The sequence below is a fragment of the Drosophila simulans genome, chromosome 3L (genome assembly GCF_016746395.2).
Source record: "Drosophila simulans strain w501 chromosome 3L, Prin_Dsim_3.1, whole genome shotgun sequence".
In the NCBI taxonomy this organism is placed as follows: domain Eukaryota; kingdom Metazoa; phylum Arthropoda; class Insecta; order Diptera; family Drosophilidae; genus Drosophila; species Drosophila simulans.
This window is the reverse complement of record NC_052522.2, coordinates 1,435,891-1,452,687: the sequence shown is the minus strand read 5'-3', so window position 1 is coordinate 1,452,687 and position 16,797 is coordinate 1,435,891. Positions and strand designations below refer to the sequence as shown.

The window sequence follows — 16,797 nt, the reverse complement described above, 5'->3', positions numbered from 1 at the left end:
TCTTTCACTAATAGGGGTTAAGCTGGAATTTTTAGCGATTGCGGTGTGGACACACTTACGCCGATCGTTAAACTACTTGCAAAGTCAAGATGAAGCTCAAGGGTTAAAGTTTTCCAGTGGAAATGTTGCCACACGTTTTTCGGCTGATCGCAGAACTTACGGTTTCAAGTGGACGCGTCGTTTCGTTGTTCTTTCCGCGAAAATGCCCTTAAATTGGCTTAAAAAGTGACGCGGAGTGAGTTTAAACCGATTCGCGTGCTGGGTGATAAGGATTGGCCATCCATCCTTATCATTTCCTTGAGTTATGACACAATCCGCTCGCAAAAAACAACAATTTCGCTTGGCGCAGCACGCGCACCTGGCAATCCTTCGTTTCGTTTGTTAACTTTGGCTTTTTCCGGCGTTTCGCGTTGCGTGTTTTTGGCCAGGACATTGGGAGAAACTCGGGACAGCCACTCGGAGGAGCAGTCAACAAATCCCAATCCCGGCGGACACGGAATTTATGTTTGTTTGAGCACATTTCGCCGTCAAGTCATTCGTCAGGGTTGTCACATTTTTCGCGGGGGGCGCGGGGGTGGCGCCGGGAAGAAGCAGAAAATGATGGAAAAATGCGGCAAGGCAAATGCAAAGCAAAATGTGACAGGAACGCAACTGAGTCCTCTTAGCGATCCTTCTGGACAGGAGCTGCTCCCATTGACGCTGATTAATGCGGCATTGGTGTTATTTTGGTTTGGGAAAAATACAAACCGGCACAACTAAACACCAAGGGGAAGAAAAACTGGACAATACTGGTAAGAAAATCAATGAATCCATAGAAATTTAATAATATAAGCAATTACATTAGTTTTAGTGCATTGCTATTCCTAAACATACTTTCCTATTGTTAATGGGGCTCTAATTGTTAAACAATTATATCATTGATCCCAGTAATGTTTTAATTAACTCTGTACGCAGTCTGATTAAAAACCAGAACGTAATTTGTAGCCAGCTTCTAATGCGAATGCTACGCTAAGATACTTTTAGATCAGGTTTAATGTCAATAGACTAACTTGCTGCTCTGCAACTAACTTATTCCGCAGGAATGAAGCCAGTCTGGAGTAGTCTTTAGTGTATAAATCATATCAATCGATGCCTTCCTCCGCTCGGAATTCAACATGACCAGGACGGCAATCCTCCGTTTGTGGTGCGCAAACATGTTTATAAAAAGTACAAGTTAATATTTATGTAATTCCACAGATACGAACGGGGCGCACAAGAAGCAGAAGACGGCGGAGATCATTACATTGACATATTCATGCGGAATCGGAATCGGGGAATTCCAGGGAAGGCACAAACAATGGAGCACGCGACCATGTGGAGCGGATGAGGATGAGGAGGAGCGCGTCCCACGCGACTGCCGGGAATCAACCTGCTGCCTGCAACTGGCAACTTGGAATTGGCAACCTGCGATATGCCTTTCGTCTGGCGAAGAAACCTCACACATCTCGCATCTCACATCGTCCAGTTGTCGTCGCTTTATCCGCAACATGGACATGGGGACCGGGATCGTCGGAATGCTTATCAAGGGGCGCACTTGTAGCTGTCATAAGGCCAACTGAAATATTGGCAGCCCAAACAGAGACCCAAACGGCACCAGAGGAGCAACCTCTTGCCTGGCCCCACTGAACTCCTTTCAATGAACTAACTGAATGCACTGGACAAAGAGTCCACTTGAGGTGGAAAGAAAGGGGAAGAGGCACCTGAACTGCCCCAGGACTTGTCCTCCATCCATTTATCTCACTCGACGCCGGCGACGGCAACTGCAACGGGCAAATATGGAAATTTGTTGGCCTGGCCGCCTTTTTTGTGAGACGCCGCCGCCGCCACCGCCACTGCCTGTCCCCCACAAAACCCGCCACTTAAACCGCTTCATTAAACACTCCATGAACTCCCTTTCCTGGGCCAAGTGTCCTTATGTCCTGGCGGTGTAATTAATTTCTGCCACAGTTGGGTATTTGAAAAAGCTTAGAAATGCGGCCGAATGGACTGGGTGGGAGCGTTTTCCGTGCCACAGGAGCAATTATAAAACGGAGTCGAGTGGCGGGAATAGTAACACAAGGGGCCAGAGAAAAAGAACTCCAGCTTTATAAAGGTTTGCGGCTATGAATTCAAAGAAAGAAACTCCATAAATAGCTATGATAATACGAGAATATCATGAAAGGAGCTGCTGCAAGGATAAGCCCTACGAATGCATATAAATACCCGATTCCACTGTACTATTTGCAATTACGTAGAAAAAATGTGTAGTAAACTGTGCAGTGAATGTGGCACAAACAAGTGTTAATCAAAGTTATCGGATTTTCTGGATCAATATGTTCGTGACGCAGAGCCAATATTAATTAAGCTAACGACTGAAGGATTTACAAAGGCCCTCCTGGACACCTTGCAAACAACGAAAAACCCGGTCACAAATCAAACAAAACTGGCCTCAAATCAAAATGCGGGGTAAGTGAGCAAGCAATGTTATAGTTATAGCCGGGCTAATCTGATTTACGGCAAGAAAGTGACTTAAAGCCCGTATTGAGTTACCCCCGAAATGAGTCCTCCCACCGTGTGTGTGCTTTATGGGCCTTTTAGGTTAATTGCTTCTGTTGCATTCCCTGCTCCATTAACCATTGGTCACATGAGGTCATTGCTGGGAAGCACTTCCTCATCCGGATGTAAAATAGGAAGCGGGAAAGCCAGGCAAGGCGGCCGGGAAACACAATCAACCAACACGAACCTAATACACGAAATTAGTTTTCATATATGCAAAGCCAAGTCTTGACGAGGGTGGGGGAGTTTTGGGCTCAGAGCTGTCACCACCACCCGCCTGGAAGCTCCCAGGGATCGGGATCCACCTCCACCCACCTGGTGGACACCTGTGCGTGCTTGCCGGCAATTCCGTATTCTTCGTCGACATCGTCCTCCTCGTCAGCCTGGCACAGACAACAAAGGAGCCCTCTTCGAGGCCAACTGTGGCAGACATTTTCATAATTTTCACATGCTCAGGGAGTTTCCCCCTTTTCCCGACCCGCTTTCTGTCCCAGGCGTGCCTCTTAATTGCCCTGAATGGAGCTGGGCAAAGTGGGAAGCGAGACAGGAGTCTGGGTAATGCCATTTAGAGCCTGCCACGCTGACTGTCACCTGCTGGGATTTGTGCGAGTGCCTTGCCACCAAGGTCGCGTCAGGAATTTTCACATTTCCACTCTTTTGCGGCCGCTTTTGTTTTCTATCTCAATCTTTTGCGTTCGGTTCAGAAGATATGCTATTGAGTAGGCCATGTTATATACCAGTTAACAGTAAGCTTTTGCTAAAAAATCGGTTAGTTTTTTATATAAAACTTAACGAAAACGTATACAATGGGGGATGCTCTACCGGAAGACGTTCGTACTCAAAAGGAACTCTCTCACAAAGACGGTCAAGAGGAAATGGGTCTTGTATCGAAGAACCTTCCACTCTTCCCGGAGAAGATTGATCTTCCAGAGGAAGATACAGCAGCCAAGTCAGATGGAATACATTTTTGTGTCTTCCAAGACGAGTCACAGCTCAAGGTGCTCATGGGCCTGATCGACAAGGAGCTCTCCGAACCGTACTCCATTTACACCTATCGCTACTTCGTCTACAACTGGCCAGACCTCTGCTTCTTCGCCCTAGATGGAGATCGCTATGTGGGCGTGATAGTGTGCAAGTTGGAGGCGACGAGACATGGATTGCTGCAGGGCTACATCGCCATGCTGGCGGTGGATGCAGAGTACAGGCAGCGGGGAATCGGAAGAGCTCTCTCGGAAAGGGCCATAGAAGCCATGGCGATAAGAGACGCAGCCATGGTTGTCCTGGAAACGGAGCTGAGCAACAAACCAGCATTGGCGCTCTACCAGAGTCTGGGATTTATACGGGAACGGCGTTATTTGCGCTACTACTTGAATGGCGTGGATGCCTTTCATCTGAAGCTAATGCTCCACGATTTCGACGACTCGTCCTTGAACGAGGTTTAGAAAGTTTCCGGTGCTTCTGATCGGTTTCGCATTGGTCTTCCCATCTGACCTTTGCTCCGTCGCCTTCAATTAGCGCCCCAGCATGCTGCTACTTGGGTAGCCCGAAAGGTCGCCTCAAATCAGGTAGATACAACTCCGCCGCCTAATTGAGCCGCAAAACGGCCGATGTCGATGGAAACTGGGAAGAGTCATGCCGGGCAGGGTGATCAAACCGATCGACCAGAAGGGATAATTGCTTCTCAGGGTCGAAGTCGCGACACATTAAGGAGCAGCACTCGTCGCTTCGATAAGACTATGCTTTGATAGGTGGTCCATCCTGCGTCGGCATTCCCTTCCCGAATCATTCAAACCGATCGAGGAGATCGCAAAGTTCTCGAAGATGGGGCTCCTTCGATAGCAAATGAATTTCTGGTGGTCCTTAAGTATCTGTTGAACTAAATTATGGTTCAAATTGTCTGTATTTCGAATGCCAGCTTTAGTTTTCCGAATGATGCAATAATAAACATTGGATTAAGATTGAATATTGCTCTGGTTTTCCCCACTCGAGCTGAAGTTGAACCTAACGATTGGAGCACCTCTTTCAGGTCATCGCTTCCCTTCGGAGTTCTCTGCGGAACATTGAACCCTTGGAGGTTCCCCTCGGAGGTCTTTCTGTTCGATCTGCAGATCGTTGATCTGTGATACCCACTCGAAACTTGCTACCAGCTTCCTCAGTTGAGTTCTGGATCCGTTTCGGATTCTGATTCTGGCTGTGACTCTGGTGCTCTCATGCTGATGCTGATGCTGACTCCATTCCATTCCGTGGCAGCTTTGCGCTGCGCCACTTCACCTTTCCGCCAAATGTAAACAAAAACGTCCAAAGTCAACTTTTGGGCAGGTGGCTCCCAGTCGCAGCCGCAGCTTCTGTCCACAGCTCCAGCGACCGAGCCCCGAACAGATGACATGCAACGTTGTGGCAAAATACCGCGGAGGGCGGCGAGGAGCGGAGCGTTGATTGAGTTGCACCTGCCATTCGCAGAAACGAGCTGGACGAGATGCCAACGGGCTGAGGGGGGTCAGTTGGATGCCCGCGTTATTTATGTGGATTTTTCGGCTCCGCAGAGCCAGCTCTTGATTCCGACTCGAACTCGCACTGGCACTCGCAATCGCAGTCGCCGCCGTCGTCTGAGCCTGTCTGACCTCGTCCTCGATTGCTGTTGACATTGTGCCTGAATTTCAATTTGATGTCCACGAGGCGGCAGCTCCTGTCTACCATAAATCTTGCTCCTCAAACTGCCTAGACTCTCCGGGTGCGTTTCGGATGGGATTGGATTGGATTGGATTGGATGAGGTTGGCTTGTCTGTCTTCTTGCACGGGAGTTGGGATTTGGGAGTTGCAAGTGGCGGCGAGTGTCTACTCCGCCCCCTAAAATCGGAAGGCACTAAGATTGTGTCCCGTTTTGGAGGCACATCTGCTTTATCTGCTGTATCTCTTGTATCTGCCGTAATTGTATAATTTAAGAGGAAATTAATTGGCAGGTGCAATCAGGCAGCTCTGATTATGCACAATTACTAATTGCAGTTGGAACAGAAAAAAGATGTTCTTACTCTATGTAAATTGTATTACTTTCGTACATTTTACTGTGTGATTTTCATCAAGCTATCCAAGTGTTTTGTTAATTTTCAGATGTATTCAGGCATCTTTGATTTGGCAACGCTTCCTTGATTATGCATCATTAATAAGTGAAATATTGGGGGATTATACCCTGTACTTTTTCAGTTAAAGAGTATGTTTGTACTTCGTATGCGTAAATTAGAGGGAAGTACATTACTAATTGAGAATATCCACAACAATTTTGATTAGGTAGGTATATTCGATCAGCATGTTTCTGCCTCAGTTTTGTATTAATTGCTTATGGCTAATAGGTATGCTTTAGTCGAATAAACGCTTTGTTTCGCTGAAAGTCCTTCGAGTGGAATGCCTATTTGGAAATTCATGGACTTAGTCCTGCTAATCCAGGCGGATTGAATACCATGAATAGTCGCATGAAATGTGGAATGACAATATGAATTATTACAAAATGCTTATGCTGCGACATCATATTTCATATTAATTTCAATTTGCCACGCCTCCAACTTATGTAGAGCAAGTATCGATTGGTGGCAGTGGCAACCTTCAAGTGGGAAAATTCGTTGACACAAGTCTTCTGCGGAGTGGGTATTAATTAAGGATTTTCCTCGAGTCTTAGTAGCAGTTGCAGCCTTTCGCTTTGAATTGCCATATTTATGTGGAGCAAATATTGATTGGGTTCCCCCCAAAACATACATACATACATACATCCGTACATCCATACATACATACATCCGTACATCCATACATACATACATATGTGCCCTGAGTTATTTGCGAAGAAAACGAGAATTTCATTTATAATTTAGACATTTATTTTTGTTCAATTTCTCTCTTCTTATTTATTTATCTATAATTTTTTGCTATTTGCTTTTCTCTTGTCTCGTGCTGAACATTTCCGTTTTCTAGTTTGTTTTATTTTTCTTTATTTTTTTTTTATCGGGTGGAGTGGGTGGAGTGTTCCATTATTTTGGAAAATCGAGTATGCTATCTTGGGGTTTTGGGGCCCACAAGGATTCTATTTTGGCTTACGCTTTGCTGGCTTTTATGCCAGATTAGCTGTATTTATTCGGCGATTACTTTGAATATTTCTCTATTTGCGTACGATATCTATCTATATATATATGTATATATATATATATATATGATGTTCTGGCGATTTGTGTGCCTGTGTATCGGTCAATATGTCAAGTATCTTGATAATCTGCTGGCTCGATTATTTATTGCCCTTAAATTGTGGGCAGCCAAAAACTGAAAGTAAAATGCAAAATGGGAAATGAAAACGCTTTTGCTTGTATTTTGTATTACTTTTGTATTCTTGAAATGTTTTGATTTTGATTTTTATTTTCTTTGGCTTTTCGTGTGTATTTTTCAATTGGATATTTTTACAGTTGAATTGGTTTGTTTTTTCTCTCTTGCGTTGTTGTTGTTGTTTTTTCGTGCTTGTTTGTGTGAATTTCACTAAATTATTAAATAAATAAATAAATAAATAGCTCGCTCAATTGACGAATTAATAAACCCTCGCTGCCCTACCATAAATAAATATAATTAGTAATACTTTCGAGTGTCTGTGTGTGTGTGTGTGTAGGGGATTACGATAAATATTTGCTCGATTTTGTAACGCATTAAGTGACTTTAATATAATTTAATTTAATTTAACTCGATTTGCTTAATTGATCTGAATTGAATGGTTCTTTGCTGTGGTTTTCCATCGTTTTTTGTTGCTGTTGTTGTTGTTTGACTAGTGTGCGACTTAATAGTATTTACAATTTGAAACAATTTGTTAGGAGGCTAGTTATACCTAGATATATAAATATAACACTAAGTCGGAGCAGATTACGCTTATGGATGTATAAACAGTTTGATACAGTTTGCTGACGCTTCGATTCGATTCGATTCTTTTGGAGTAATTGCGGCCAATAAATACATAATTTAAGAAAACAGGCAAACCATTAATTGAAAACATGGATAATTGGTTCATTTAAATCATAGCGAGAGGCGATTAGTGCTGTTCCTCCCCTTGATTTTCCTCTTGATTTTTACTTTGTTTTTACACGCGAAATAAATTCAGTCTTTGGTTCTATCACAACATTTGTTTACACGTTTCGGCTTCGGTTTATGTTCTCCTCGCTCCTCGCATTTTTTCCAGTGTATTTCCCTTACTTTGTTTTTGAGTTTGTGTACTATGTTTCGGAACTGAAACGGTTAACTGCAAACGGTAACGATAACGATAATGCTAACGAAAAGCAAAAGCCAAACGAATATCGAATTAGTTTTGAACTAAATCGTTGAGTGAACTTTTCTTTTCCACCAACTCTCTGTCTCTCGATCTCTCCTGAAGCTCAAGCAGAGTCCGAATCCCTGCGAGCACGCTGATGACGCTGCCGATCCTCGCACTTAGGACACTCCCAGGTCGTGCAGCAGATGCTGGGTGATCACCTCGCCCTGCTCCTCCATCAGCTGGGCGGTCACCGTGTTGATCAGGTTGAACACGATGGCGAAGACGGTGAAGGCACAGTAGACGCCCAATGCCAGCCACCAGATGAGCTGCTCGTACTCCCGGTGACCGAAGTTCTTCAGCACCAGGAAGCCGATCGTGAGTCCTGCCAGGGCTCCCGTCAGGTGGGCAATGTACGACACCTGGGGACCCTTGGCGAAGGCGCTTCCATCGAAGTATTGGGTGTAGAGAGCATAGCCCAGGTCGCAGGAGACTGCAAATGGAAGAACGAAAGGGATTCAAGTTAGTCAAGTTATCGAAAATAAAGCTAAACATATAGAGGGAAAAGATCTGACAAATTCTGATAGATGATAGGTAGATTCTAGTCATAAAGAGTGGGGAAACTCACCAAAGATGACAACTGATCCGAGCTGCGTGGATGCGCTCTTCATGTGCGCATAGTTCAGTGTGATGTTGGCCAGATGAGCGGCCAACAGGGCATAGACGCCACCGCTGGCGCCCACCAGGAAGACCTCCGAGTCGACGACACTAGTGCCCAGGGATCCGGCGAAAACGCCCGCCATGTAGATCACGCCGATCCTGGCCGTGCCGTGCATCACCTCCAGGGGAATGCCGAAGAACAGCTGGATGACGATGTTGAAGCCCAGGTGGAACCAGTTGGCGTGCAGGAACATGTAGCTGAAGAAGCGCCACACCTGCAGCCGCCTGTCCGGCCGATAGACCAGCACCGAATCCGACGGAATCGGAACGGGGAGCCCGAAGTTCTGGGCGGGCATTGTGTAGCGGTCGTAGGCGAAGATGGCAATCTAGAATGGACAGAGGAGGAGGGAATCGGGGGTTAGTTTTGGGCTCACACTCTGATTTATGTTGTTGCTGTCTGGCACGCGACCACGTCCCAAATAAAGTCCTATGAGAATGCTTAGGGCGAGTCCTGCCAACTTGGCAGGGCTTCAAAAACTAAACTCATACGCCCCGTGGGCCGCCCTGTTTATTTGATATTCGTGCTAGTTCCTATACGAAGCAAATTATTGCCATTACGAATGTAGAGGGCCATGCAAAAGTGTATAGAATTATATTTTAAACTCAATGTTGCAAGTTTCCATTTTCGCTATCAAACTAACAATTTCTATCATTTCCATCTTCTCATCTTCCGCTGTTTTTCACATGACAATTTTGGGTCTGCTCTTAACAAAAAAGAAAAAAGCTACGAACGGTCTGGTTTCATAAACTTTTCTGTTCGCTTTTCCTTCAGCTGTTTGTTGTTCAACTTGTTTACAATCGATTTTCGGGGGCGCCAGCGAGTCAGACGCAGAAAACGAAACGAAACACGAAAAGCGAGGAAAACTCTCGGAAAACTTCCGCCCTTGGTCGCCGCCTTCCGCCCCCTATATCATTTTTATCGCTCTTGGGATGAAAGTTTGCGGCTCCTTTGATTTAATGGGCTGAGTTACTGAGCTGGCTGTGTGTGCTTACCTCAATGATGGAGATCACTAGGATGAACCAGGGCCAGTGCTGGCGGTGGACGTACTTCAGCAGGCCCAGATCCTCGGACTCCGGAAGGGGCGTGGCCGGAATGGCCTCGCGTTGCATGTAGATGTGCTCGCCCTGGCGGGTGCAGCAGGTGCTGCTGGCCGTGCTGCAATCGGTGTCGTAGGACGAGGAGTTGGAGGCACTGGAGCACGCGGCAGGAATGTCAATGATGGTCTCCTTGGCGGCGGTGGCACGCTCCTCCTCCTGCGCCGCCTCCTTCTCCTTTTCCTGGCCCAAATCCACCGTGGTTTCGTTTACATTCTGTGTTGGGGTCTCCATGCTGGCGCCGTTGAAGAAATTCTGGAGAAAGACGGAGCGCATAAAGTGTGTGATTAATTAACTTGAACCGAACAATAAACAAAAATCAATTAAGTGCATAAGTTATTCATAAAACGCAGCACAAAACAAGAGCAATTACAACACTTCGGACAACCGGAGTGTGGGGAAATGCAGCAGAAATAAAAGAAAAGCGAAGGAAAAGCATGCTTTCTGTGGGCAAGAATTTTGTTTATGGCCTGGGACACGGATTCCGATGCCTGCAACTTCCTGGCTGCTTTTCCCCGAAGGGAAAACTGGGTCAGCTTGCGAGAGCTAACCATAAAATTTGATGGGCCAAGTTTGCGTTTCTGGTCCGAAATTAGCTGGACAAACTTGAAGATGGAGATACTTGTGTAGCTTCTCCGCCGTTACATAAACTGCACTTTCGGCCCTGAAATCATCTTCGCTAATGGCCAACTAATCAGCTAATGGCCAGGCATTATTGTAATTCACTGCCCAGCGACATTTCCTCACAAATTATGTTAATCGCATTCGATTCAATTACAGTCACAGCACAAATCTTCTTAAATTCCCCAAACAATTGTTCGTCACAACAAGAAAAAAAAATAACAAATTCATTGCCTTGCTCAACAAAAAAAAAAACTTCAAAAAACGCGTTTCTCCCACTCACACTCATTGTCTCTCTCTCTCTCTCTCCTTCGCCTCAAGTTGCATTGCACACACGCACCGTTGTTGCTTTTGTGTCTGCTACCTACACTGCTCGAAAAAGTGAGTGGGTGTCGTGCCTCGTTTCGTGTTTTTCATTTCGGTTGCCTAGCAATTTCAATAAGGCACGAAATCGCAGTCGGCCGCTTATTAATTAATTTATTTATTAACTTTAATTGCAGACTGCACCGAATGTCCATGCGAGCATGAAGAAGAGATGTCGAAAGCGGGCTTTAAGACATAATGAATTAATTCATTCGGCCTTCTTTCTGCTCCCTCCGTCATTTCTTCTCCTTTTTTTTTGTCTGTTTGGTCAGAAACATAGTTTCACATGGCCCGCGGTGTAATTTGCATTTTTTATGCTTTCTACCGCACTCGCACCCCTAAAAAACGGGCAAAGGGTGCGAGCGAGAGAGCACACAGGTTGAACAAACTCATTACGCCTCTAAGTTGAAATGCTTTTGTTTTGCCGCTGTGACAATTTCTATTGCAATTTGCACATTTCTTGCATATCTTGTATCTTGTATCCCACAACTCATATTTTGTATCTTTTAGCTCTCGCGTATTTTCTCATTAGGGTCGGCGCTTACCTTAGGTTTTTCTGCCTGTCGCAGTGTTTATAATCCAAAATGCGTGGGTTTCTTGTAATCCAAATGTCTTTAGTTAGCTGGCATATTCGCACGTTTTTCACTCGCTTTTTTCGGCTCGCACATTGGTAACTTAGTTTTGCTGCTCGTAAATCCAGGAGCTTGTATTCAGATATTCTTGAGATATATTCTCTGCTTGCACCCACACACACGACAATTCGAATATTTCCTTCTTTCAGTTTCAATTTCAGTTTCGAGTCGCAGTCCGACTTTCTCAGTTTGATGATCTCGCGCTCGCGGCTCGCACGCAACTGACTTTCGAATGGCAAGGCAGCCGGCCTTTATAAGTGCTCGATGAACGGTGCAGTATAAGAGAGCCGCATCGAACATGTTGTGTTTTGGTTCGCTCGTATAAGTGTTGCATGGCACATCCGGATCTGGTCTTGTGTGGGTGGGGTGCACTGCAGTCACTCGACTGCTGCAGCTCGAGGCGAGCGGTTCGAACTTCGAAGGTTCTTCGTCGCTGGTTATTCACCGGTTTCCCCATCTGCCGTCTTGCCACATAACGGTGAATGACTCATCGGGCCAGCACTTCTTGCCAATGCCAACTGACTAACAAATGCGATCTGCGCTTTGTCATGGCCTACTACGCAGATCTGAGCTCTAATCTCTGCAATGTTGCGAAATTCTAGCAAGGCCGCTGCGCTTAATTTGAAACTGCTTGACTTTTATCTTATTTTATATTATTACTAGTAATGTATATTAACGTACGGGAAGAGGCTTAAGCTTTAGGTAATATTGCAAATTCTCATTTTAGTTGTATTTGTGGGTACTAAGTCCATTGTTTTGCTGAGTTTCTCGTCGATGCCTTTAAACAAAGACAAGAAAGTCAAACAAAAATTGGTAACACAATTAAAGATGATGAAATCGGGACTAGCAGTCGCTTTTTCTTTAGCTTCGCACTTTCGAATAGTTTCCAGAAATTACTTCAATGTCACAATGGCTCACAATGTAAATTGAAATGAGTTCCAAAACTATTTGCTGGTTTAAAAAAAGTTTTTAAATTCCTCTATAAATCCGTAACCGTTTTGTTCAATGGCTAAATCATTGCTTCTATAATTCTGTTGTTTTTTGAAGGGAACGTGCCACAGCAAGTGGCTCAAAATGCAAATCAAGAATATCGGCTCAGCAATGCGGAACATGTCCCGGATTCGAATTCGAAACCGAGCCCCGTCTGATTCCCCTTGATTCCCCGATTCCCGGTAGGAGATCATCATTGTCAGGGGTTTTGAATTTCACACCTTTTCCAGCGAGAGCTCCCTGGGAGTCGGGCGTTGAGCGAGCAGATAGAAATCGGTAGCAAAAATAAATATTTATACAAATTATTAGGCAGCCTGAGCCGCTGCAGTCACGAGTTCGCGGGAAAGGTCACGGCATGTTGCACAAAAGGAGTAGCTTTGGCTTCCTGGCCGAAAGGATCAGGCGACGTGGTTACGTGTTTTGCATGATAAGCTGGGAATTTACACAGATCTAATGGATAGATAGGACAAATACATACATATACCCATCCTGGCCAGTCATCCTCGACCTCGGCGGCAGAAACTCCCGCATGAAAAGTGAAAATGTTTTCACAGGGCGCAAAAGAGAGGCGAAATGCCCAAACAGATTCAGAGTCCTCGTCCTCGTCCACTGAGATTTATGATGACTTTTTAACATGTGCGTGCAACAGGTAAGCAGTTGCACTACATGCCCATGACCAGGCACGTCATCAGCTCGGAGTTTCTCAGCGTGAGCGTGAGCTCATCTTCATCGTAAATCCTTTTTTCCCACGTTCCCTCAGGTCGAGTTCCTCCGCCCTCCATCGCTGCGTTTTCATTGTGCCAGACACGCATTGCCAGCACTCCACGGACATGGACCCAATGCACTGGCAAGGTCGCCCACCGAACCGAAGCAATCCCAGCCACCCAAAACACTCGAGCTCGAATCCAGGTAACCGAGTGGGCGTGGGTGGGCTTTTCCCACGCAGGACAGGACGTTGATTCCTGGCCCGTCGCCCGGGAATTTCCCCCAACATGTGCTCAACATATGCGAGTGCCTCATGGCATCGCGAATCAGGAAATTCCGCCCGCCACTTGCGCTTCCCGCCGCGCAGCAAGGTGTCCTTTTTCCGCTTCCCGGAGTTTCGTTTCGCGACTTTTTGTTGCAGCCGCACTTGTCTTCCGCAAGTTGCGCCAAATGTTTCGCGATGTGTGTTTTTCCCACCGCATGTTTTCCCATCCTGCCCAAGGATCTTAGCACTAATCATCGGCCAGGGGCGCGTCTTTCAAGCAGCTTCTGAGAAGGCAGATGCAAATGGGAGGATGCGATCTGGATGATGTCCTGAGTGCTGAAAGCGACTCACTTAGCTGACTCAGCAGCAAAAGGGAATTTGTTTTGTTTTCTTGTTTTAATCATTTTGATTTCGAGAAGAGGAAAGCTTATGGAATAGAATAACGACAACTCCTTGAACAAATTTCCAAACCAACAACAATGGAAATGCCAGAAGTGATGGGCGAACGATAAAGAGGAGCCACAACTTGACGGGCCAATTGCAAATGGCAATGAGAGTGGAATTGAAAAATTGATTGAGAATGAAGGCCAATAATAATGGACAAGTAATGAGACTGTCCACAACAGCCGAAGGAATCGTGGGAGTTGTGGCTCGCTTCGCACAAAAGGAGCAAGGAGTCCTGGCCAAGAAGCCGGGGAATGCTCGAAATTTATCTATTGGATTAAGGTCTCTTTTGTGGACGTCATTATGGCCAATGCCAAAGACAAATTGGAAATTTATTGTTATGGACGGAAGGAAGGAAGGAAGGATGGAAGCGCAGCAAGGATAACAGACCAGCGAATATGCATAATAAAAATGTTAATCAATGAACTGCAACGACCCGAACGGGTCAGTGGTGCTGCCACGATAATTGAACATAAACATTGCATTCAAGTAGCAATTGTTCAAATTATTGTGCATCCTAATCCCGAACCGAATCGAGGAGCCCAGAGACCAAAACGAACGCAGGACAACGGCATTGGGTTTGCGGTCAGTGCAGCAGCAGGACTGAAAATAAGCAGTTTGTCCGCAAAAAAGGACATTTGTATGTATGTCGGAGCCCGCTCGGAATTTGGAATGGTTCCCAGGACATGTCGACACTGGCATTTCTGGCAGCCAAAAGGAGACACCAGTGCAAACACAAATGTTGATGCCCGCATTTCTCCCAGGCGCTGAGACAAAGGAAGGCTGGACAGGGAGCCGGGCAAACAGGGTTTCCAATGGCCAAATCCAAATTGGCTCTGACTCCGGAGTAAGTCATCAGAATGAATAAATAAATAGAGCCTGGTGCGGCGGATAAGAAAATCAGATAATGGCCGAGAAAGAGTTCCCGGATAAACACAGAATACAAAATGTGATGGGTACATGGAAAACAGTTTAAATAGCGATCTGCAAAGTGATGGGATACTTTGTTGATACTTTTGCTGACACGCAAATTGAGATTTCCCAGGTGGAGATGGCTCAACCTCAAACACTTTCATCAAATTAGCACGATCAACGGAGTTGGCTGATGAGCAAACTAACCAACTCAGACCCTTCATATAAATCACATCGTCCACACTTAAGTTGCGTCGCATTCGCATTTAATTTGAGTATTCAGCAGAACTCCTAAATTGGCAAGCGCCGCAGTTAAAAAAAAGGGGGAATAAAAACCGCATTCGGTTGGACTCTTTATTTTCTTCTCACCAGCCATGTTAAAAAACCCCACTCACCATCGAGGAGCACTTGACCACTGGACCACGCTCGCGAAACTCGTGGCGCTAATCAGTTTAAAGGGCGCTTGTCCACTTTGGCAATGCTTTGGTTTTAATTACGCGGCAAAAGTTGGACCTCATCCGCATGAGAAGCCCCCTTCCCCCCGTCCCCCGCTCTTCATCCGCAACTTTGCAATCTGGCGAATTTTTCGCAGCAGCATCTCGCCGGGATTCCCAGTTAGTTAAAGTGCTGGCAACACATTAAAACTGCAATTCATCCGCAGCCGCAGAGGCCACACATGGAAGGGTGGATGGGGCAAGAAGCAGGATGGGACAAGCAGGATGGGGCAGCAGGATGGGGCAGCAGGATGGGGAGATGGCCCTTTCGAGGACTACTGCTCAGCAGGGGCTTGCTGCACTAATGAACATTTTATTACAAAAGTTTGCTCGCTGGATGAGGAGCGAAAACTTGTGCAAGTTGCACATCTTTTTTATAGCATTTCATTGGGATCTGGATTCTGGATTGTGGATTCTGGTTTCTGGGCTTCCAAGTAGCCTGGCCGCGCAGAACTTGGCCCAATTTGAAATATTATTATGCCAAGTGGCCAGCTGAGGCAACCCCTGAGCTCCCCGCTGCCCTTGTGGAGTGGGCTGCACTTGTGCGACTTCAAATCCAGCTGGGAATGCGACTCAACCCCTTCGGCAGGAGCAGGCGGAGGTGTCTGGCGGGTGTCTGCGACCCGTCTGCACTCGCGACACCGCCGTAACCCAATCCCCGGCAGCTTGGATATTTGCTCAGCGGAACGCAGACCAGTCAGCTCTGTAATTCCGTTTTAATTTGCACGCCCGGCGTGAAGTGCCCTCGCTGCTGGCCGACGGAAATGGACACCCCAGACCAGGACAGTGTCATCCCCAAGATGAGGGTTTCCCCCATTCTGACCTTGTTTGCCCCGCTGCCCAGCGACCAAGTGCAGAGCTCAGTTTTCTCCACCACTCAACGTTTTAATTACGGATTCGAGCAAATATTGCAACCGAAAATATTTGGTCAAAACGCACAGGCGAGGGGAATCTTACTGGCCGAAAGGGTTGCGGGGTCCTGGGGTTAGGGGTTAATGGGTTTCAGCTTCTAATTATGATTATTTTAATTGTGCTGACTTCAGCACCATATGAAATAGGGGTTAGTGTGTAGTTTTCTTGGTTTCATTAGAAATGACATTTGAACGATTCAAGGAACTTTTCATGTGTGGAAAAAATGTGCTGCAGGTTTATTAACCTAAGTTTAAAGTAACTTGTTCCCTTACCTTTTAATTCCTTTCAATTACTTCATCAATTGCGTTGGCATATTCCCCATAAAAAGCTACACCTGTTGGTCTGTCGGCTTTGGGGGGTTAAACCCCCAGTTGCCACGGTTTCCAGAGCGAGCTCCGCTTCTCGACTGAAAGCCCTCCGTTCGGGGCACTGCCATTGATGGATTATGCTGTCAATCTCTGGTAAATTGCTCCTGCAGCTTAAGCCGCCTCCCCTTTGCCGCCTGTGGCACGTGCTCCCCCTCGCGCCAGCCCCTCTTCCCCCGCTTCCGGCGACTCGACAAGTCGTCGAGTCCCCAACGAGCGGGATGGACAGGAGGAGGGCGGTTGGAGGCCTTTTCGCTCCGCTCCGTCGGCATTCATTACAAGGAGCAGGCGGCTAATTGAAAGCTGCACTCGACCCAGCTTCGAAAAACGCTCGGGGAGGAAACCGAAACCGAAACTGAACCGACTTTTGGGCAGCTGCGAAGTTATGTAAAAGGGGTTGGGGGGCTATCGCTGCGGCCTCCGCCCAAATGAAAGG

The 16,797-nt window shown here is 46.3% G+C and overlaps 2 protein-coding genes and 1 long non-coding RNA gene across 3 annotated transcripts; 2 read left to right on the top strand and 1 right to left on the bottom strand.

The window, feature by feature from the left end:
• Window positions 1-92: 92 nt before the first annotated feature.
• LOC27208525 lies at window positions 93-2,089 on the top strand. Its single transcript, XR_001600906.2, has 3 exons — window positions 93-791; window positions 1,080-1,183; window positions 1,237-2,089. It is a non-coding gene; the product is annotated as an uncharacterized LOC27208525 (long non-coding RNA).
• A 1,218-nt stretch (window positions 2,090-3,307) lies between these two features.
• On the top strand, window positions 3,308-4,537 carry LOC6736344 (N-alpha-acetyltransferase 30). The gene has a single exon (XM_002083185.2). It carries the CDS (start codon window positions 3,381-3,383, stop codon window positions 4,014-4,016), a length of 636 nt encoding a protein of 211 aa, XP_002083221.1. The 5' UTR covers window positions 3,308-3,380; the 3' UTR covers window positions 4,017-4,537.
• A 1,885-nt stretch (window positions 4,538-6,422) lies between these two features.
• LOC6736343 (protein rhomboid) lies at window positions 6,423-11,529 on the bottom strand. Its single transcript, XM_016170617.3, has 4 exons — window positions 11,188-11,529; window positions 9,557-9,913; window positions 8,472-8,889; window positions 6,423-8,336 (listed from the first exon to the last, which is right to left on the bottom strand). Exons 2-4 carry the CDS (start codon window positions 9,890-9,892, stop codon window positions 8,023-8,025), a joined length of 1,068 nt encoding a protein of 355 aa, XP_016029813.1. The 5' UTR covers window positions 9,893-9,913; window positions 11,188-11,529; the 3' UTR covers window positions 6,423-8,022.
• Between the last annotated feature and the right edge of the window lie 5,268 nt (window positions 11,530-16,797).

Bases quoted from the DNA above. Each gene is read 5' to 3' on its own strand.
- LOC6736344 (XM_002083185.2), top strand. From the start codon at position 3,381: ATGGGGGATGCTCTACCGGAAGACGTTCGTACTCAAAAGGAACTCTCT.
- LOC6736343 (XM_016170617.3), bottom strand. From the start codon at position 9,892: ATGGAGACCCCAACACAGAATGTAAACGAAACCACGGTGGATTTGGGC. The intron at 8,890-9,556 runs GTAAGCACACAC...TGTCCATTCTAG, and splicing joins TAGTGATCTCCATCATTGAG to ATTGCCATCTTCGCCTACGA. The intron at 8,337-8,471 runs GTGAGTTTCCCC...TTCCATTTGCAG, and splicing joins CGGATCAGTTGTCATCTTTG to TCTCCTGCGACCTGGGCTAT.